This window comes from Sphaerodactylus townsendi, linkage group LG09 (assembly GCF_021028975.2).
Source record: "Sphaerodactylus townsendi isolate TG3544 linkage group LG09, MPM_Stown_v2.3, whole genome shotgun sequence".
NCBI classification, from domain to species: domain Eukaryota; kingdom Metazoa; phylum Chordata; class Lepidosauria; order Squamata; family Sphaerodactylidae; genus Sphaerodactylus; species Sphaerodactylus townsendi.
The window spans coordinates 67,218,302-67,241,029 of record NC_059433.1 but is presented as its reverse complement, the minus strand read 5'-3'; the positions used below and the strand labels follow the sequence as shown (position 1 = coordinate 67,241,029).

General features: G+C 43.9%; 3 protein-coding genes across 3 annotated transcripts; all 3 read left to right on the top strand.

The window, feature by feature from the left end:
- The first annotated feature begins 438 nt into the window (after positions 1-438).
- Positions 439-8,450, top strand: LOC125439462 (proto-oncogene Mas-like). The gene is made up of 4 exons (XM_048508564.1): positions 439-1,193; positions 1,293-1,461; positions 7,784-7,812; positions 8,399-8,450. Exons 1-4 carry the CDS (start codon positions 439-441, stop codon positions 8,448-8,450), a joined length of 1,005 nt encoding a protein of 334 aa, XP_048364521.1.
- Positions 8,451-11,045: 2,595 nt separating this feature from the next.
- Positions 11,046-11,975, top strand: LOC125439461 (proto-oncogene Mas-like). The gene has a single exon (XM_048508563.1). It carries the CDS (start codon positions 11,046-11,048, stop codon positions 11,973-11,975), a length of 930 nt encoding a protein of 309 aa, XP_048364520.1.
- A 4,742-nt stretch (positions 11,976-16,717) lies between these two features.
- On the top strand, positions 16,718-17,749 carry LOC125439460 (mas-related G-protein coupled receptor member H-like). Its single transcript, XM_048508562.1, has 2 exons — positions 16,718-17,465; positions 17,583-17,749. The coding sequence occupies exons 1-2, from the start codon at positions 16,718-16,720 to the stop codon at positions 17,747-17,749; spliced, it is 915 nt and encodes a 304-aa protein (XP_048364519.1).
- The last annotated feature ends 4,979 nt before the right edge of the window (positions 17,750-22,728 follow it).

Sequence of the window (22,728 nt, the reverse complement as noted above, 5' to 3'; positions counted from 1 at the left end):
CAAACTCTTCTTATTATTATTATGCATATATTTCATCTGGCATTGAAAATATGCAATAGCAGACTGCATGCTGCTGTTGTTCTTTACACTTTGGTGTGGTATTGTTGCCTAGTTTGAATGAGTTTGCCTTTTCTTTTTCTTTCAGGGGTCTCAAAGGCAACACTGCTCATCCACCTTATGGGAAACCTTGATAATGAAACAGCTGTAGTCGTTTTATATTAAGTAAGGTACATCCGTATTAACAGACTGTCGTGTGGGTTTCATGCATGGCTCAGGTGATACAAGTTTAGAAATGTCCCATGTTCAGTCCTGCAGCATGAACTGAATTGGCATATGTCTGTTTTATCCAAGAAAAAGCAGATAGATGAGAAAATACAAAATTTCGGACCTGGCAGCCGTGGTGGTTAATTCAAAGACTGAAATTTGATTTCTATGAGGATGAAGACTCAAAACGTTATGAATATTACTGAATATAACTTTAATATCTCAACAGGCGACTCACAAAAGATCCAAGAACCTTTTATACCAATTTTCATTGTTTTCTCTATCCTCCTATTTCTAACTTGCATTGGAATTGTGGGGAATGGGACCGTCGTCTGGCTTCTTGCCTTCCACATGAAGAGGACTCCTTTCACAACCTACATCCTGAACTTGGCAATTGCTGATATTGGGGTCCTCATACTCAGCATTTTGGAATGTATATATGTGGTATATGAGTTTATCATTGCAGTCCTTTATCATGAAGCTGTTTCTCCTCTGAAATATTACATATTTGCTTATGTGGTCTCATTATTTTATAACACTGACCAGTTTCTCCTGACGGCCATCAGTGCTGACAGGTGCGTGGCGGTCCTCTTCCCAGTTTGGCATCGATGCCACCGGCGACCACACCTGTCCAGAACGGTGTGTGTCTTCATGTGGGTCCTCTCCTTTCTACTTAGTGGATTAGACATCCTTCTCATATTTGTAAAGCAATTTACATGGCTCCTATTTATTGTGAATGTTGTCATTTGTACCCCACTCATGGCTCTCTCTGCTGTCATTTTGTTTGTCAAAATCTGCCTTAAATCCCAGCAACATAAGCGGGGGAAACTATTAACGACAATTTTCCTTGCGCTTTTCTTCTTTCTCATCTTTGGTTTCCCTGTGAATTATTTGACTGTCTTCACATACTATGACCTTTTGGATGACTTTGATGGGGAATTAATGTTTAGTGCAGACCTTGGTTATTCAGAACTAAGTTCCACAGTGATTCCTACTGTTTCATCCAAGGCACATCAGATTGTAATTCCGGTGATGGTTGTTTTTGCATGTACAATTCTAAACTGCAGTGTTAACCCCTTAATCTATTTCTTAGTGGGAAGAGACAAGAAGAGCAGATCTAGGCTCTCGATGAAAGTTGCCCTCCAGAGGATATTCAAGGATGAGGAAAACTGCAGAGGGAAAGAAGCTGAAACCCAGGTCTAATTTGTGTATGAGGATATACATGCATGTGCGCGCGCGCACACACACACACAGAGTATTCATATCAGATCTTGGAAGCCAGTGAGGCTGTGGTTAATATTGAAGAACCTCATGAAATCCTGAAATCCCGTGTCACTGAACAGAGGCCGGAAAAGGCCAGCCACCTCTTATCTTGGCCCATAATGCACAAGATGTCTTCAATGCAATGGGTCCAAATGTCTGTTACAGCAAGATTTCTTGTATGGATGTAATTCTTCAAGCCACACTTTTCCTTTCCAATCTCTCTGCAGCAAGCAAGATCACTTGTAGCATGATTACAATTTTTTTTGCCGCCAGAGAGGGACAGATTTGCCAGTGAGCACAGCTTTGCTCCAGACCCCTTCCCTCTGCCCACAGCCAGCCTATCAAGCCTCACCCCTCCCACTGCCACGCGCTGCTCTGCCTGCCTTCCCCCTTGCCCCCCTCAGTGTTGCCAACCCCTTTCCGCTTCTTGTCCTGCTGGATCATTTTTGTTACCTATGATTTCCCCCTCCTGTATATCTTTAGATCTTCTTTACCTTTTCATTTCTCAATATATATCATTTCTCAATATATATCATTGATATATATATCAATGTAAAAATAACACTAGTCAATCCCTCCGAACACCAGGTGTGCCTGAGCTTTATCCACCATTGCTCTATTTCTTCTCACTGACGAACAGACGAGTAGGCAAATACAGGTCATTGTGTTGCTCAAAATGCTGGGGTCTGCCCCTTTTAGAGTGGAGGAATTAGCAGGGACACGCATTGCTATATGAGAAGTGGGCAACCATTATAAGATTTTTTCCACCAGAGTTTTCAAAGGAGGGTTTTTGCAATCAATCCACAGGAATCCAGACTAAACATTTAACAATATTATTAGAAGAGGTAAAATAATAAACATACAAGGACACAAATTATCATAGCACACAGTGAATTCACAGTCCTAGGATTTAGAAAGAGGTGAGGGTAAAAGTCTGGAATAGGTCAGAATTTGGGGAGGGGGGAAAGGGTGATGATTTTGATAAGTATCAAAAGGCAGATAATAAAAAGTCTTGGAAAGGGGACAGATCTTACTTCATACTCCTGCCTTGAGTGGCTCACATGGCTATGAGAGCCAGTGTGATGTAGCAGTTAAGTGCAGGTAGACCCCAATCTGGACAATTGGGTTTGACTCCCCACTCCTGTACATCAGCAGCAGACTCTTCACTGGTGAACAGGATTTGTTTCCCCACTCCTCCATGTGAAGCCTGCTGGGTGACCTTGCATAGTCACAGTTCTCACAAATCTCTCTCAGCCCCACCTACCTCACAGGGAAGGAGTTTGTAAGCCATTTTGAGACTCCTTATGGTTGAGAAAATCAAGGTATAAATATAAACTCTTATTCATCTTCTTTGTCCAAGTGCAAACTGACAACTGGTGGCAGGGTGACTCCTTTTTCTCCACAATATGTTCATTTTCCATATAAACAGAATTATACTCCTATGCACATGCACGCCAGCTGGGTGACCTTGGGCTAGTCACAGCTTTGCGGAGCTCTCTCAGCCCCACCCACCTCACAGGGTGTTTGTTTGCTTTAAAAGGGGCTTGGACAGATGTATGGAGGAGAAGTCGATTTATGGCTACCAATCTTGATCCTCCTTGATCTGAGATTGCAAATGCCTTAACAGACCAGGTGATCGGGAGCAACAGCCGCAGAAGGCCATTGCATTCACATCCTACATGTGAGCTCCCAAAGGCACCTGGTGGGCCACTGCGAGTAGCAGAGAGCTGGACTAGATGGACTTTGGTCTGATCCAGCTGGCTTGTTCTTATGTTCTTATGTTCTTATGTTGTGAGGGGGGAAGGGCAAGGAGATTGTAAGCCCCTTTGAGTCTCCTACAGGAGAGAAAGGGGGGATATAAATCCAAACTCTTTTTCTTCTTAATTGAGAAATTTTTTGTATGTATGAGGGCTCATTGATAAACTGTCCTAATTTGAAATCTGAAATGATCCACTTTCCCACTTTATTTTGCTTAAACTGTGAATTATGGATGAAGAAATGATCCAGTACAGACTTTCTTTTTCTCTATGTTCAAATTTATTGCCAAAGGCTTTGCTTTTAAAAACAGCTCTGCAGATTTGCTTGTATTGAGTACATATATTGCAATTTAAAGTTATGATGTATATCACTTATTCATTATCTTGTATGTAACTACGAGGGAAATAAACATGAGAAACAATGCCGAAAGAGGAAGAATCATGGCTCCAGTTGTTATTGGGGTGAAGCGAAACTGAGAAGAAGAAAACATGGTTTAAAGCAGACTGACGAAAACCCAAAGTTTTCCTTATTTTTTATCTCGGCTTTGGCCAGTATCAAGAACAAAAGCCGTCACAATGCTGCCATGACAACTGATCTCCCAGCTGCAGAGATGAGTTCTCCTGACAAAATGGCTGCTTTGGACAGTGAACTCTACAGCAGTGATGTAGTGCCAAGGGGGCGGGGTGGTGCATGACGCCTTGGGTGCACAACTCAGAAGGGGTGTAGCCAGGACATTCTGGGGGCATAGCGGGTGTTCTGGGGTGTGGCTGGGACGGGCAGCGCCCCAGCAGTGGTGCAGGATGTGCTCACGCCCCAGGCGTCATTCTCCCTTGCTCCGACCCTGCTCTGTCGTAAGATGCTCTGCTGGGCTGCCTTGCCACCCCAAATCCCACCCTCCGCAGTCGCCATCCCAAATCTCCACAAACTTCCCCACCTGGAGCTGACCACCCTACTCTCCAACTTTTTTCAAGATTTATTTTATTTTTTTAATGATATTTTAATGATATTTTAATGATATTTTATTGCATTTTTAAAAAATAATAAGTAAGAGGCGGAAGTCTCTTATACAGAAGCAAATAATAAGTAAGAGGCGGAAGTCTCTTATACATAATTGTTTGTTTCTTCACATTAAATATGCACGCAGGTAATTACTCCAAATAAATTTCTCGTACCAACACTTTGGTCTAACTAAACAAAAAAAATTAAAGGTACCCACAACACTTCCCCTCTTATCCCTTCCCCTTGTTACCCCCCCTCGCCCATCGTTCCCCCCTCCTCCCCCTCCCTTTGGGTTCCACTCCTACGATCTTATTTCCAAATAGCGAACGGTAGATTTCATTTAGTCCAGTTACATACTGAAAGAATAATATTATTACAATAGCTGCATTTAGAAAAAAGATTGATAAATTATCTTATGTGACATTAAAAAAAAGAAACTTTTAATTCTGTTCCTGCTTATTTGAGGTTTTAAGTAGCAGAAACGTAGTCTGACCATGGCTGCCAGATTTGTTGATAGAATTCTGATGACCGATTATTTATGAGAAATAATTGGTTCTCATAAAGATTTATTTTCTATCGGAGGCTTCAGACATTTTGGAGGCCCTTTTACTTCACCTGGCAATGCAGTTGGAGGTAACTGAGCACGGGAATGCAAAGGCAGACGCTTTCTGAAATAAAGAAATATTTCCCACCAAATCCAGTCCAACTCTGCCTTTTTAGGACATAGACCCGACAGTGCAAAAGTATCCTCCTCCTTCCGTTGAAGTCTATCTTGTCATCCAAGATAAGAACGTTTTCTCATATGACAAGCTAAGAGAGCGATCTCTGATACAACTTGAGCTGAGCTTGGAGGAATTGGCTCCTCACTGTTGGGACTGGAGAAGTCCATCTGAGAGTCCACTGCCATTCCAGCACAGGACACTGGCCAATTGCCTTCTTCCACTCAGCACAGCTACCTTCTGAAACTATCTTCAGGAAAGGTACCGTATTCAGCTGCATGGAGCAGAAAACCTAGGGTATCTGACAGAGGGACCAGGGCCACATGTGGGGCGGGGTGGAGGGGGTCATGTGTCTCGGGTGTAGGGCAGAGAGGGGGTGGTGGCAGGAGGTGGGGAAGGCTCCATTTCATGGAAAAGATGGCTTGTTCGGCAGTGTGGTCCCCATTCACCGGATTAGGCTACTGTTAGGTGGTGAGGAGATGAAAGAGGGAGACTCCGGGCCTCAGGGAGAAGTCACAACCCTTGTTAAGGCAGAAGCTCTGGGTGTGGATTGGGCAAGATTATGGCAAGCAAAGAGGAGTTAAAGGTTTCTGAGGAGATGTTCAAAGATGTCAAGTTCTGTGCAGCGGGAGACATTGACCCCCCAGGTAACCTCCCCCTGGCCATGTAATGACCTCCCTCCTTCCCCTGGCCAAGTCACCCTCCGTTCTTCTACCTGCAGGACCTTCCGACTCCTTGTCATCACCTTCTTACTCTCCACACTTGCCTATTGACAGTGGTGGGCCATGATAGGCTTTGGGGCACACAAGAACTTGATGGGAGGGAATTCCTGGATGCATACCAAATATAGGGGGAGAAGAGTTTTGGAGTTGGTGACCATTAATGGCTTTTCAGGGAATGCCTGATGTGCCCCTCTTTTCCCACCTCCCGGTCTTGTGCTCTGTTGAGGTGTTGCAAGCCCTGGAGCAGCCTGGAGAGGAATGGAGAGGAACAGGACAGAGCCCCACCACTTTGAAATTGGGGGCCATGTTATGCCTGGGGTCATGGCAGTGTACACCTTCCCCCCCACCTTGATAGGCTCGGACTTTTCCAAAGAGCCTGACTTCACACATTTGGAAAAGGGGATACAAATAATCAGGCCATGCAAATGTCTACTATCTTCCAAGTAACTGCCTAGAGATTCTACGGGAGTTAATAAACATCACCCATTCTTCAATTCTTAGCATTTTCTAGTCTCTTCCCTTTCCTGACCCACATGTAGCTTCATCATGTGTGTCTAGAAGATTCTGGATTATTGTGACTGACCAAACAATGCATCATCTTCCTATCTCTTCCTCTTCAGAATATGTTTGTGAGAAGTCATCCTTTTTCATTGTACATCTAAGTGAGCCAATAATTCTTTCCTTCATCACTAGTTCTTCCTGGTTTAAAATTATGTTCTAATTTTATAAAAGAACAAAATGAGCTTTATCATGTTTCCTTCCCATCTAGATCATGATCTTTTGATCTAGAGCATGCTTCAACTGCCAATTTGTACAATCATTCTTGTGACCCCTTCAGCAGTAGAAAGCATTGAATTGGTCTGGTAAACATGTATTTCCTATCTTCATCCTAAGGAGAAAGTGGATAATTAATATTAAATGAGGTCCAGTCAAGATTAACTTTCAAATATCAGTTTCTTTAGATGTTCAGTGTAATTATAGCTTGGTTCCATGATTCTGGTATTTTTGCGGAAATTAGAATGTTGTTACATACTTGCTTCAGTGTTGATATTAATGTTTCTTGTAGACTTTTATAATATTTAGCTATAAATTCATCTGGTCTAGGAGATTTATTGGTTTTTCCTCCATTTATTGCTTGTTGAATCCCTTCTGAAGTGATTGGCCTATTTAAGCACTCTAAATGATCCTGTCCTATTTCACTTTTTATATCATCAATATATTATTCAAGGGTTGCATCCTTTGATTTTGTTTATTTATATATTTTTGAATAATACTCTATAAGTTTTTTTGTATTTGTAGAGGTGTTGTTATCAACTGATCTCCTTCTTTTAACTTAGGCCCTTTCCGCACGGGCCTTTTACAGCGCCCTGGGGATGGCAAAAACGCCTTACCTAGGGAGCTGTTCGCATGGGGGGCGCAGCTGCATCACAGCTGCGCCGCCCTCATGCCTCCCTAGCGGTGTGAAGCCGCTGTTTCCCAACCTTGCTTCCCAAGCGAGATTTTTGGGAAACAGCGGCTTCCAGCCACTGCCGTGCGAACGGCAGCAGCTGGAAGGCGCCATTCCCCCTCCCCTTTCCCAAATGCCGTAACGTGTCCTCTGGCCTCCAGCGTGTTGCACAGGCCAGGGGACACGCTCCCTGCCCTGCAACTTCCGAGCTTTCGCGCAGGGCAAGGGGGCGTGTTACCTGGCCTGTGTGACATGCCAGAGGCCGGAGGACATGGTACGGTGTTTGGGGGACGGTGCAGCCTGTGCGGAGGCAACTGGGACCGTTCCTGTCACAACCGGGACCATTCATGCGAACGGTCTTGGGCGGGGTTGGGTCGACGTCATGTACACCGACCCAACCCCCAGCGTGGCCGTGTGGAAATGGCCTTAGTTACTGTCCTCTGTTCCTTTTTGCATCTTAGTTGCATTGTGACCCATTTACCTATATTTTTTTGCATTGTAAAAGTTCCTTTGCTTATATCTTCTTAATTTGCCTATTGCCTCTTCCTGCCATTTTCCATGAATGGTATTTTTAAGAATTTTAATTCTGTTTCTTATTTGTTTATTTTTAGGGTGATCCTCCTCTTCCTGTTCCAGCAAGGTAAGTTCCTTTGTTAATAGTTCTTGCTCCTTTTTTCTGATTTTCCCTACCTTAATCTCTTCATGTCTAATTATTCCCCTCATGTAGGCTTTATGCGCATCCCATATTATATTTACATCTTTACCAAATCATCATTAAAATGGAAATATTCTTTCAATTTTATTTATTTATTTATTTATTTATTTTTCAGATTTTTAGACCGCCCCATCCCCTAGGGGCTCTTTACATTCATAAATTATTTTTGGGTTGTCTAATAGCCAATCTTTTCGTTTCCAGAAATTTAATTGCGGTGTTACTGCTATTGTCCACTTTATGGGATTATGATCAGAGACCAGCCTTGGTAAATTTGAAATATCCTGTGTTTTGAATAAAAATTGTTTGGTTGCCAACACCATATCTATTCTTTAAACTATTCTACACCTATTAGAAAAAATGGTGTAGTCTCGACTTCTACCCCATTTTTCTCTCCTGATGTCTTTCAATTGAAGATTGTCTAACAAATCAAAAAAAGTTTTGGGCAATTTCATTTTTTCTCCTTTTTACTTTTTTTCCTCGTGGGAACGGTGTTTCTTGACTTCCACCCCAGGTTTGGTGCCAGTTGCACCATTGCCTCAGCCCTGTACTTTTTGGTGGTTTAAGTGCATAGAGCTTCATTGCGGGAGTCTCAACAGTGAGGAGGGTTTTTGAGTTTCTCCCTTCCCCATGCCATCAGGGAAGTTCATTAGAGGTGGCATGGCCCACCTCTGGCACCCCAGGCTCACCTGTACCGGGTGTCCAAATGAGGCTGTAAGTCATATAAACATGACAAAATGTTGGAGAAACTGCAACCAGCAAAGTATATATAAATGGCTCTGTAGTGCAGAGTGGTAAGCTGCAGTCCTGCAGTCAAAGCTCTAAGAACATAAGAAAGAGCCTGCCGGATCAGACCAGAGTCCATCTTGTCCAGCACTCTGCTACTCGCAGTGGCCCACCAGGTGCCTTTGGGAGCTCACATGCAGGATGTGAAAGCAACGGCCTGCTGCTGCTGCTGCTCCTGAGCACCTGGTCTGCTAAGGCATTTGCAACCTCAGGTCAAGGAGGATCAAGATTGGTAGCCATAGATTGACTTCTCCTCCATAAATCTGCCCAAGCCTCCTGCAGCAGCATATTCTAAACACCGATTACATGCTGCGTGAAGAAATGTTTCCTTTGTTTAGTCCTAATTCTTCCCCCCAGCATTTTCAGTGTATACCCCCTGGTTCTAGTATTGTGAGAAAGAGAGAGAAATGTATCTCTGTCGACATTTTGTATCCCGTGCCTAATTTTATAGACTTCAATCATATCCTTCTGCAGATGTCTGCTCATGACCTCAGTTTGATCCCGACAGAAGTCAGTTTCAGGTAGCTGGCTCAAGGTTGACCTAGCCTTCCACCCTTCCAAGGTCAGAAAAATGAGTACCCAGCTTGTTGGGAATAAAGTGTAGAAGATTGGGGAAGGCATTGGCAAACCATCCCAAAAACATAGGCCCCTTCCGCACACGCAAATGAATGCGTTTTCAAACCACTTTCACAACTATTTGCAAGTGGATTTTGCCATTCCGCACAGCTTCAAAGAGCACTGAAAGCAGTTTGAAAGTGCATTATTCTGCATGTGCGGAATGAGCCCTCATCTATTTAGTACAGTGATGGCGAACCTTTTTGAGACCGAGTGCCCAAACTGCAACCCAAACCCCACATATTTATCGCGAAGTGCCAACAAGGCAATTTAACCTGAATACTGAGGGTTTAGTTAAGAAAAAATGGTGGGCTCTGAGGTGTGCGTTACTCGGGAGTAGGCTTGGTGGTAGTTGTTGGCTTTGTTTTGAAGCAACCATGCAACTCTTCAAACTGGTGAATCACAACCCTAGGAGGGTTTGCTCAGAAGCAAGCCACATTGCCAGCAACTGAGCTTACTCCCAGGGAAAGGATCACACTTTAGTTCTTTGCATGAAAATCAGTGGGGTTTAACAGCGCTTAACAGGGTTACCTATACTGCTTACCCAAAACTAGGTCTTAGGTTGAATTCTAATAATCGAGCCCAGTGGCACAGGCCAACCTAGATGTGGGGGGGGGGGTGATTTCCCCCCCACATGATGAACTCTGTGTGTGCCCACAGAGAGGGCTCTGAGTGCCACCTCTGGCACCCGTGCCATAGGTTCGCCATCGCTGGTTTAGTAAATGTTACGATGTGACCTTTACTCATAGGTCAGTAATAGCCAAGTTCTTGCACAGACTATATTTATCATTTTGTACCATTAAGGCATATATGAGCCAATGATGGTCATGTAGCGTCACAGTTTGTGGAAACTATTTATTGAAATGGCACATATTATGCATTGGCTCAGGCTGATTCCGCATGGGCCAAAAACAGCGGTGTGAAAACGGTGTGAAAACAGCATAAAACCCTTTTACACCGTTTTAAAGCCTTTTACACCATTTTCACACCGTTTTCACACTGCTGTTTTTGGCCCATGCGGAATCAGCCTCAGTTAACAATATGGGGAGAACAAAACAGAAAAACAGCATTCAAGGGATTAATAGTGGTTATGTTGATTGCAGCCCACAGAGAATTTTACGATGTTAGAAAACCATGAAATTTTAAACATTACATTCTTGGTATTCACTTTGGCAAATAGGCTTGGCAAAAAAAAATTGACCTATCGTAGAATAGTCAAATTAATGGGTGCATAAAGCTAAAGTGTGAGATTTCTGTGATATGCAGAATGATTTTATTTCATGCATGAATCAGAAAAGTATTCAACCTCTTTCTAAGCCCTCAAACTAAGAAAAGGAATTATGTACAAAACATATAAGAATTATGTTTTAAAAACTTCAGCAACCCTGGACTGAAACCTTTAGCCATGAAGTTCCAAAACAAGAATTTCATTTTTAAAAATATATATTTTATTAGGTTTCAATACTAAAACAATAATAAAAAGCATACACCATGTGCAGTTAGATAACAATGTGTTCCCCCCCCCCACTTCACACTTTAACAGGTGGTGAAACAAAACTCAAAAAGCATATCCAGAGGTATGGTATTTAGGACCATTCCTTTCTTAATAGGGAGAGATAAAATAGAGATAATAAAAAAAGAATGTCATCATGCATTGTTCTTTCTCCTGACAGAAGTGTAAAGGCGAGGAGTCAAGACAAAAATCCCGAAAATAGAAATTGACCATCATAACCAATATCAGCCTGACGATCCTTTCCATTATGGATACTGCCCTGGAATATTATAACGACCTTGATAACATTTCTTTACCAAATGACAGCATTGAATATGATAATATCTTTGATTATGAAAGCCAGAATAATAAGAAAGTTCTTTGTATCTTGATATTGGTCATCTGCCTTTTGGGAGCCGTGGGGAATGGAGTTGTCATCTGGCTTCTTGGCTTCCGCATTAAGAGGAATTATTTTATCATCTACATCCTGAACTTGGCCATTGCTGATCTTGGGGTCCTTCTATCTTCTACAATTCATGCTGTTTATCGCTTTTTCCCCTTTGATGTTGTTCTTCACATCACTGTCCAATTGTCCTTCTTCCTACTCTTATTAATGTACAGCGCTAGTCAGTTTCTACTGACTGCTATCAGCATTGACAGGTCTGTGGCTGTCTTCTTCCCGCTTTGGTATAAATGCCACCAGCCAACATGTTTGTCCAGTGTTGTTTGTGCACTCATATGGGTCCTCTCCGTCCTGCTAACTGCAGTTACCTGCACTCTCATTTTAGCTGGACAAACTGGGATTGAAGGATATGCCCAATTTTTTGTGAATGGGCTGCTTTGCCTTCCAATCATGACTGTTGCCACGGTGGCCCTGTTCATTAAACTCCATGTAAAAGCTCGGCAGCATCAGAGGAGGAAGCTTTTGACTGTCATCTTGCTCACTCTTGTCTTCTTCCTTTTCTTTGCTTTTCCATTAAATATCATTTTCATCCTCAATTTTTTCTATTTCAATTATTGGTCAATATACATATTTTACAGTGCAATGCTATTAGCCTGTCTAAATAGCAGTGTAAACCCAGCTATCTATACTCTGGTTGGGAGACAAAGGAAGTCTAGACGTAAGGAGCACATGAAGATGATCCTCCAGAATGTTTTCAAGGAAGAAGAAGGCTGTACTGAGAGGAACCCCAGTTGAACTCCAGATATGGTGCCATTCCAAGAGCCAAAAGCTTTGTCACAGGAAGATTCCATTGTATTTCTAGACCATATGAGGAAAAGCTGTAGGAGTATGACATATTCTATACCAAAGATTTTAAATGAACTCTCTGTCTCCAGACAGTTCCCTGATGTCATTGCATAACATCTTGCAACCTAGAAGAAGGCCTGAACACAACATTATCCTCTTTCATCCTTACCATAAACACCTAGGATCCAGATTTGGATCCTCTCACCAAGGCAAAATAAAAGAAACAAGAAGGAATTCTTATAATATTTCCTTCTTTTGGCAGTTGTTCTTCTGCAATTCAGCACAACCAAAGCCAAGCTTCCCACTTTTAAAAAAATGATGTCGGTTTCATCCGCATGGATCTTTTCATGCTGATTGTGGGTTCCCCACTGCCCCCCACTGTCCTTATCAAAGATCAAAGGTTTACTTTTCAGCAGCACTAGAAATGACGCTGAGGGGGGGGGCTGAGAGTTGCAGAGTCAGCGGCTATGCTACTTCCTGTAGTGGGAGTGTAGTTGACCTCAAGGCCATTTGGCAAGAGTAGCACGCAGCAAACGGTGAGTGGGGAAAGGCCCCAAGTCACACACTTCTAGTTCAATTCATTCATCAACACCCCTGGAAACATCAGCTTGATCGGAACCAGATTTCAGTCCTTTTCTTCGTGGGATACATTGCACATTGGGACCCTGGGAAGTATAGTTTGCTGAGTATACAACTGGGCAGCTGTAGTCCTGAGGAAAATTAGAGAGATAGACTTGGTATCTACAGGGCAAATTTTCCGCATGTTGGTCAAGCAGGATTTTACCTTCCTGATTTAAGCAGCAAACATCCTATGTGTGTTTGCTGGTGAAGTTCAGTGGAGCTTTCTCCCAAGAAAGCAAGTGTGGAATTGCACATTTAATCATTTTCTGAAAGGTTCATATGCTACACACTTCTTACTCCTTTTGTAATATATACAACAAGTAACCAGAAAATACTAATAAAATGCTGGACTGCATATTCCTTGAACATCTGCTGTTTGTTAAGAATTTCCTGTCTAATTGCTTGTTGATGCCATTTTCTCCAATGCAAATAAAAAGCTGCATAAGACATCTGGCTGTCTATTCTCTTGTCATGTAGTTTCACAAAAAAATAGAAAGAAAGCTGTTGGTTCTCAAGTTAGTCCTTTGCAGACCCATATTGAGTTCCATGGGGGTAACCACGTTGGTTCCCAGTAGTAGAACTGTTTATTATTTATTTTATTCCTTTACTCATTTGATTTATGAGATGCCCATCTCCAAATGGGCTCAGGGTATTGTATGACATGAAACATAGGCCCTTTCCGCACGGGCCAAAAACGGCAGCCTGGGGACGGCAAAAACGCCGTCCCCAGGCCGCCGTTCGCACAGGCGGCGCTGCTGAAACACAGCAGCGCCGACCTGGCTCCCCTTCCCCTCCCTCAGGGTGGCGTCAGGCCGCCCTCAAAAACACCCGTTTAAAGGGTAGTTTTTGAGTAAACAGCGTGTTCCCGGCGGCGCGGTGCGAACAGCACCGCCGGGAACACGCTGTTTCCCCGTCCCTCTCCCACTTACCTCGTCGCCGTCGTCGCCCTGCTGTCCTCCTAAGACCCTCCCTCGCTGTCCTCCGACCCCTGGAGGTCGGAGGGCAGCGTGGGCGGGGCTTAGGAGGCCAGCAGGGCGACGACAGCGACGAGATATGTGGGAGAGGGAAGGGGAAGAGGCTCCATGTGGAACCGCCTCTCCTGCGCCGGCCTCTGCACATGCAAAATAATGCATTTTCAAACCACTTTCACAACTGTTTGCAAGTGGATTTTGCCATTCCGCACGTTCCCGCTGTTTTTCCCATCCCTCTCCCACTCACCTCGTCGCCTTCGTTGCTCTACTGGACTGCTGGGACCTTCCCTCGCTGTCCTCCGACCCCTGGGGTCGGAGGGCAGCATGGGCGGGTCTTAGGAGTCCAGCAGAGCGACGAAGGCGACGAGGTGAGTGGGGGGGGGGACGGGGAAGAGGCGGCTCCATGTGGAGCCGCCTCTCCCGCGCCGGCCTCTGCGGGGGCCGCTCGCACGCTCCCGTGCGAATGGCCCCCACCCCTCCACCGGCAGAATTCCTGCTGGTGCAGGGGCGCCCTTTCCGCAGTGCGGAAAGGGCCTCTGTTTCTGCATAATCCCAAGGGGTTTTTTAATCTGCCCCCCCACCACAGCAGCACAAGTGTGGAGTCAGAAAGAAGCTCCCAGGTTAAATCAAGAGAGGTGTTCAAGGAGAGAGACATTCAGAGGGGGTTGCAATTGCCAGCCCTCCGTCACACCCCTAGTATTCCATGGAAATCTCCCATCCAAATACTTGCTGGGATCAAGGCTGCCAGTGTGTGACTGGCCCAAAGTCACCCAGAAAGCTTCCACGGCAGAGTGCAGATTCAAACTTGGGTTTCCCAGATCCAACCATGCTGGTTTGCCATGGGGAATATTACATTATGAATTATGTGGATCTTGGTGTCCAGCAACCCATCCTTACAAGTTAATCTGTTTTGAGATCCTTGATAGTTTCCCATAACTGATGCTACTACACAATAATTGAAGATCCATTATATAGGATCTTCTTAGTTATTGTCTTATTATGGTTATGATCAGAAAGAGTACAAAATGCCTGCTCCACCAACCGGAGGCTAAGTGGATGAGCACCGGGGAAAGGTTTTTTTGACATTATGTAAGATTAAAGATGATATGCGATAAAAGGGATGCTGTGAAATAATTTCCCTTTGGTAGCAAAAATCCAAGATCCATTTTCAAGCAACTTGGAATGCAAACCTATGCCTTAGAGGCCCCACAAGTTTTCCGGAATATGCAGAGCGAGTTGCTCTTGAGACTCCATCTTTTCAAAACAATTTCTTCCACACTTTGGAGTCTGCAAAAGCAGCTGGGGAGAGTAATGGAGCTTTACCCATGGCTAATGGCCTATCTGGCTAATGGACTGGTAGGAAGTGACCTCCTCATATATGGCCCGTGCCCCACCCTTGCTGGTCTATATAAACTACTTCTCGGGCATTTTCTGCACTGCATTTGACACTCCATGCTAGCTGGACAAATTCACTGCAATCCCAAGAAGACATCTGACATCGGTGACCCTGAAGTTCTGAAGAAGAACCGTAAGCTCCTTGTCTTCAATTGGGAAAACTTTGGATCAGAAGAAAGTAGGTTATCCTCTGCATGAAATGCATGCTTAGTGAATTCTTCTTGGCATCTCACCCCACACACACTTCTCGTCCATGGTTTCTAGAAAGGCAACCTTTACTACAAGGAGGGTTTGGAATTTCTCTTATTTGTTTTTTTCAATTTTGCTTCTCCATCAAGTAAATTGAATCGATAGATTCTTTATCGTCACAACACGTTCTGTCTCCTTGTCCTGGTGTAGTGGTTGAGAGCAGTGGACTCTAAATTGGAGATTATCCCCCACCCCGAAACAGCATCACTTTCAATGTTTAAACTGGGGACCTCAGATTCTCCCTTTGGTAGCAAAAATCCAAGTTTTAAAAGATCCGTTTTCAAGCAACTTGAAATGCAAACCTATGCCTTAGAGGCCATACCAAAGGAGTGGATTTAAAAGGAGAATCTGGGGAAATTTGGAGCGTGCCTGCTGTCAGGGGTGCAATTGTTATGCTAACTGTATCAACATTTCAGGGTATCTTCAGGAGACTCTCCTGATGATACCATCCCAGTTTTGGTGAAGTTTGGTTCAGGGGGTCCAAAGTTATGGTCACACCTCAGTTATTCATATCATGTTGGTAAATGGCTAACCTTTGGTAGAAAGGGATTTGTTTATTAAAAAAAAGTATGATAATGTTTCCTGAAAATGAAGAAGAAAAGAATGGCATGTGATCTGAAACAATAATTATGGGTGACGTAGAGGGACTGACTAAGAAAAAAATATGTTTCTGCTCAGTCTACCTTGCAATGACTCTTAGCTAAAAATGTCCTGGGAAAACAACCATTCCTTTATGCGCTTGTTTGGAGTAGGAGGTTAAGAGCTCGTGTATCTAATCTGCAGGAACTGGGTTTGATTCCCAGCTCTGCCGCCTGAGCTGTGGAGGCTTATCTGGGGAATTCAGATTAGCCTGTCCACTCCCACACATGCCGGCTGGGTGACCTTGGGCTAGTCACAGTTCTTCTGAGCTCTCTCAGACCCACCCGCCTCACAGGGTGTTTGTTGTGAGGGGGGAAGGGCAAGGAGATTGTCAGCCCCTTTGAGTCTCCTACAGGAGAGAAAGGGGGGATATAAATCCAAACTCTTCTTATTATTATTATGCATATATTTCATCTGGCATTGAAAATATGCAATAGCAGACTGCATGCTGCTGTTGTTCTTTACACTTTGGTGTGGTATTGTTGCCTAGTTTGAATGAGTTTGCCTTTTCTTTTTCTTTCAGGGGTCTCAAAGGCAACACTGCTCATCCACCTTATGGGAAACCTTGATAATGAAACAGCTGTAGTCGTTTTATATTAAGTAAGGTACATCCGTATTAACAGACTGTCGTGTGGGTTTCATGCATGGCTCAGGTGATACAAGTTTAGAAATGTCCCATGTTCAGTCCTGCAGCATGAACTGAATTGGCATATGTCTGTTTTATCCAAGAAAAAGCAGATAGATGAGAAAATACAAAATTTCGGACCTGGCAGCCGTGGTGGTTAATTCAAAGACTGAAATTTGATTTCTATGAGGATGAAGACTCAAAACGTTATGAATATTACTGAATATAACTTTAATATCTCAACGGGCTACTCACAAAAGAGCCAAGAACCTTTTATGCCAATTTTCATTGTTTTCTCTATCCTCCTATTTCTAACTTGCATTCTTGGAATTGTGGGGAATGGGACCGTCGTCTGGCTTCTTGGCTTCCGCATGAAGAGGACTCCTTTCACAACCTACATCCTGAACTTGGCAATTGCTGATATTGGGGTCCTCATACTCAGCATTTTGGAATGTATATATGTGGTATATGAGTTTATCATTGCAGTCCTTTATCATGATGCTGTTTCTCCTCTGAAATATTACATATTTGCTTATGTGGTCTCATTATTTTATAACACTGACCAGTTTCTCCTGACGGCCATCAGTGCTGACAGGTGCGTGGCGGTCCTCTTCCCAGTTTGGCATCGATGCCACCGGCGACCACACCTGTCCAGAACGGTGTGTGTCTTCATGTGGGTCCTCTCCTTTCTACTTAGTGGATTAGACATCCTTCTCATATTTGTAAAGCAATTTACATGGCTCCTATTTATTGTGAATGTTGTCATTTGTACCCCACTCATGGCTCTCTCTGCTGTCATTTTGTTTGTCACAATCTGCCTTAAATCCCAGCAACACAAGAGGGGAAAACTTTTAGTGACCATTTTCCTTGCGCTTTTCTTCTTTCTCATCTTTGGTTTCCCTGTGAATTATTTTTCTTCCCTCGCATACTATTACGTTTTGGATGACCTTGATGGGGAATTAATGTTTAGTGCAGACCTTGGTTATTCAGAACTAAGTTCCACAGTGATTCCTACTGTTTCATCCAAGGCACATCAGATTGTAATTCCGGTGATGGTTGTTTTTGCATGTACAATTCTAAACTGCAGTGTTAACCCCTTAATCTATTTCTTAGTGGGAAGAGACAAGAAGAGCAGATCTAGGCTCTCGATGAAAGTTGCCCTCCAGAGGATATTCAAGGATGAGGAAAACTGCAGAGGGAAAGAAGCTGAAACCCAGGTCTAATTTGTGTATGAGGATATACATGCATGTGCGCGCGCGCACACACACACACAGAGTATTCATATCAGATCTTGGAAGCCAGTGAGGCTGTGGTTAATATTGAAGAACCTCATGAAATCCTGAAATCCCGTGTCACTGAACAGAGGCCGGAAAAGGCCAGCCACCTCTTATCTTGGCCCATAATGCACAAGATGTCTTCAATGCAATGGGTCCAAATGTCTGTTACAGCAAGATTTCTTGTATGGATGTAATTCTTCAAGCCACACTTTTCCTTTCCAATCTCTCTGCAGCAAGCAAGATCACTTGTAGCATGATTACAATTTTTTTTGCCGCCAGAGAGGGACAGATTTGCCAGTGAGCACAGCTTTGCTCCAGACCCCTTCCCTCTGCCCACAGCCAGCCTATCAAGCCTCACCCCTCCCACTGCCACGCGCTGCTCTGCCTGCCTTCCCCCTTGCCCCCCTCAGTGTTGCCAACCCCTTTCCGCTTCTTGTCCTGCTGGATCATTTTTGTTACCTATGATTTCCCCCTCCTGTATATCTTTAGATCTTCTTTACCTTTTCATTTCTCAATATATATCATTTCTCAATATATATCATTGATATATATATCAATGTAAAAATAACACTAGTCAATCCCTCCGAACACCAGGTGTGCCTGAGCTTTATCCACCATTGCTCTATTTCTTCTCACTGACGAACAGACGAGTAGGCAAATACAGGTCATTGTGTTGCTCAAAATGCTGGGGTCTGCCCCTTTTAGAGTGGAGGAATTAGCAGGGACACGCATTGCTATATGAGAAGTGGGCAACCATTATAAGATTTTTTCCACCAGAGTTTTCAAAGGAGGGTTTTTGCAATCAATCCACAGGAATCCAGACTAAACATTTAACAATATTATTAGAAGAGGTAAAATAATAAACATACAAGGACACAAATTATCATAGCACACAGTGAATTCACAGTCCTAGGATTTAGAAAGAGGTGAGGGTAAAAGTCTGGAATAGGTCAGAATTTGGGGAGGGGGGAAAGGGTGATGATTTTGATAAGTATCAAAAGGCAGATAATAAAAAGTCTTGGAAAGGGGACAGATCTTACTTCATACTCCTGCCTTGAGTGGCTCACATGGCTATGAGAGCCAGTGTGATGTAGCAGTTAAGTGCAGGTAGACCCCAATCTGGACAATTGGGTTTGACTCCCCACTCCTGTACATCAGCAGCAGACTCTTCACTGGTGAACAGGATTTGTTTCCCCACTCCTCCATGTGAAGCCTGCTGGGTGACCTTGCATAGTCACAGTTCTCACAAATCTCTCTCAGCCCCACCTACCTCACAGGGAAGGAGTTTGTAAGCCATTTTGAGACTCCTTATGGTTGAGAAAATCAAGGTATAAATATAAACTCTTATTCATCTTCTTTGTCCAAGTGCAAACTGACAACTGGTGGCAGGGTGACTCCTTTTTCTCCACAATATGTTCATTTTCCATATAAACAGAATTATACTCCTATGCACATGCACGCCAGCTGGGTGACCTTGGGCTAGTCACAGCTTTGCGGAGCTCTCTCAGCCCCACCCACCTCACAGGGTGTTTGTTTGCTTTAAAAGGGGCTTGGACAGATGTATGGAGGAGAAGTCGATTTATGGCTACCAATCTTGATCCTCCTTGATCTGAGATTGCAAATGCCTTAACAGACCAGGTGATCGGGAGCAACAGCCGCAGAAGGCCATTGCATTCACATCCTACATGTGAGCTCCCAAAGGCACCTGGTGGGCCACTGCGAGTAGCAGAGAGCTGGACTAGATGGACTTTGGTCTGATCCAGCTGGCTTGTTCTTATGTTCTTATGTTCTTATGTTGTGAGGGGGGAAGGGCAAGGAGATTGTAAGCCCCTTTGAGTCTCCTACATAAGAGAAAGGGGGGATATAAATCCAAACTCTTTTTCTTCTTAATTGAGAAATTTTTTGTATGTATGAGGGCTCATTGATAAACTGTCCTAATTTGAAATCTGAAATGATCCACTTTCCCACTTTATTTTGCTTAAACTGTGAATTATGGATGAAGAAATGATCCAGTACAGACTTTCTTTTTCTCTATGTTCAAATTTATTGCCAAAGGCTTTGCTTTTAAAAACAGCTCTGCAGATTTGCTTGTATTGAGTACATATATTGCAATTTAAAGTTATGATGTATATCACTTATTCATTATCTTGTATGTAACTACGAGGGAAATAAACATGAGAAACAATGCCGAAAGAGGAAGAATCATGGCTCCAGTTGTTATTGGGGTGAAGCGAAACTGAAAAGGAGAAAACATGGTTTAAAGCAGGCTGACGAAAACCCAAAGTTTTCCTTATTTTTTATCTAGGCTTTGGCCAGTATCAAAAACAAAAGCCATCACAATGCTGCCATGACAACTGATCTCCCAGCTGCAGAGATGAGTTCTCCTGGACAAAATGGCTGCTTTGGACAGTGAACTCTACGGCAGTGATGTAGCGCCAAGGGAGCGGGGTGGTGCATGACGCCTTGGGAGCACAACTCAGAGGGGGTGTAGCCAGGACATTCTGGGGGCATAGCGGGCGTTCTGGGGTGTGGCTGGGACGGGCAGCGCCCCAACAGGGATGCAGGACACGCTCACGCCCCAGGCGTCGTTCTCCCTTGCTCTGACCCTGCTCTGTTGCAAGATGCTCTGCTGGGCTGCCTCGCCACCCCAAATCCCACCCTCTGCAGTCGTCATTCCAAATCTCCACAAACTTCCCCACCTGAAGCTGACCACCCTACTCTCCAACTTTTTTCAAGATTTAATGATATTTTATTGCATTTTTAAAAAATAGTAAGTAAGAGGCGGAAGTCTCTTATACAGAAGCAAATAATAAGTAAGAGGCGGAAGTCTCTTATACATAATTGTTTGTTTCTTCACATTAAATATGCACGCAGGTAATTACTCCAAATAAATTTCTCGTACCAACGCTTTGGTCTAACTAAAAAAAAATTAGTTACCCACAACACTTCCCCTCTTATCCCTTCCCCTTGTTACCCCCCCTCGCCCATTGTTCCCCCCTCCTCCCCCTCCCTTTGGCTTCCACTCCTACTATCTTATTTCCAAATAGCGAACGGTAGATTTCATCTAGTCCGGTTACATACTGAAAGAACAATATTATTACAATAGCTGCATTTAGAAAAAAAGATTGATAAATTATCTTACGTGACATTAAAAAAAAGACACTTTTAATTCTGTTCCTGCTTATTTGATGTTTAAGTAGCAGAAACGTAGTCTGACCATGGCTGCCAGATTTGTTGATAGAATTCTGAGGACCGATTATTGATGAGAAATGATCGGTTCTCATAAAGATTTATTTTCTACCGGAGGCTTCAGACATTTTGGAGGCCCTTTTGCTTCACATGGCAATGCAGTTGGAGGTAACTGAGCATGGGAAATAAAGGCTGAAATAAAGAAATATTTCCCACCAGATCCAGTCCAACTCTGGCTTTTTAGGACACAGACCCGGCAGTGCAAAAGTCTCCTCCTCCTTCCGTTGAAGTCTATCTTGTCATCCAAGATAAGGACATTTTCTCATATGACAAGCTAAGAGAGCGATCTCTGATACAACTGGAGCTGAGCTTGGAGGAATTGGCCCCTCACTTTTGGGACTGGAGAAGTCTATCTGAGAGTCCACTGCCATTCCAGCACGGGACACTGGCCAATTGCCTTCTTCCACTCAGCACAGCGACCTTCTGAAACTATCTTCATGACAGGTACCATATTCAGCTGCATGGAGCAGAAAACCTAGGGTATCTGATGGAGGGACCAGGGCCAAATGTGGGGCGGGGTAGAGGGGGACATGTGTCTCAGGTGTGGGGCAGAGAGGGGGTGGTGGCAGGAGGTGGGGAAGGCTCCATTTCATGGAAGAGATGGCTTGTTCTGCAGTGTGGTCCCCATTCACCTGATTAGGCTACTGTTAGGTGGTGAGGAGAAGAAAGAGGGAGACTCCGGGCCTCAGGGAGAAGTCACAACCCTTATTAAGGCAGAAGCTTTGGCTGAGGATTGGGCAAGATTACGACAAGCAAAGAGGAGGGGGAGTTAAAGGTTCCTGAGGAGATGTTCAAAGATGCCAAGTTCTGTGCAGTAAGAGACAACGACCCCCAGGTAACCTCCCTTGGCCATACGAATCTCCCTCCTTCCCCTGGCCAAGTCACCCTCCGTTCTTCTACCTGCAGGACCTTCCAATTCCTTGTCATCACCTTCTTACTTCAATAATTGCCTATTGACAGTGGTGGCCATGATAGGCTTTGGGCACACAAGACTTCGATGGGAGGGACTTAGGACACATGCTAAATATAGGGGGAGAAGAGTTTTGGAGTTGGTGACTATTAATGGTTTAGAATGCCTGATGTGCCCCTCTTTCCCACCTCCCGATCTTGTGCTCTGTTGAGGTGTTGCAAGCCCTGGAGCAGCCTGGAGTGGAATGGAGAGGAATAGGACAGAGCCCCACCACTTTGAAATTGGGGGCCATGTTATGCTCAGTCATGGCAGTGTACACCTGCCCCCCTCCTTGATAGGTTCGGCCTTTCCCAAAGAGCCTGACTTCACACATTTGGAAAGGGAGATACAAATAATCAGGCAATGCAAATGTCTCCTATCTTCCAAGTAACTGCCTAGAGTTTCTACGGGAGTTAATAAACATCACCCATTCTTCAATTCTTAGCATTTTCTAGTCTCTTCCATTTCCTGACCCACATGTAGCTTCATCATGTGAGTCTACAGGATTCTGATTATCAGACTGACCAAACACGATCATCTTCCTATCTCTTCCTCTTCAGAATATGTTTGTGAGAAGTCATCCTTTTTCATTGTACATCTAAGTGAGCCGATAATTCTTTCCTTCATCACTAGTTCTTCCTGGTTTAAAATTATGTTCTAATTTTATAAAAGAACAAAATGAGCTTTATCATGTTTCCTTCCCATCTAGATCATGATCTTTTGACCT

What these genes read in the sequence shown, in the direction of transcription:
- LOC125439462 (XM_048508564.1), top strand. Translation starts at nt 439, where the DNA reads ATGAAGACTCAAAACGTTATGAATATTACTGAATATAACTTTAATATC. An exon ending in GGAAAGAAGCTGAAACCCAG is followed by an intron (nt 1,462 to 7,783) that starts GTCTAATTTGTG and finishes GTTTATTTTTAG; the next exon opens with GGTGATCCTCCTCTTCCTGT. An exon ending in CCTCTTCCTGTTCCAGCAAG is followed by an intron (nt 7,813 to 8,398) that starts GTAAGTTCCTTT and finishes CTTCCACCCCAG; the next exon opens with GTTTGGTGCCAGTTGCACCA.
- LOC125439461 (XM_048508563.1), top strand. Translation starts at nt 11,046, where the DNA reads ATGGATACTGCCCTGGAATATTATAACGACCTTGATAACATTTCTTTA.
- LOC125439460 (XM_048508562.1), top strand. Translation starts at nt 16,718, where the DNA reads ATGAAGACTCAAAACGTTATGAATATTACTGAATATAACTTTAATATC. An exon ending in CCTCGCATACTATTACGTTT is followed by an intron (nt 17,466 to 17,582) that starts TGGATGACCTTG and finishes TTCCGGTGATGG; the next exon opens with TTGTTTTTGCATGTACAATT.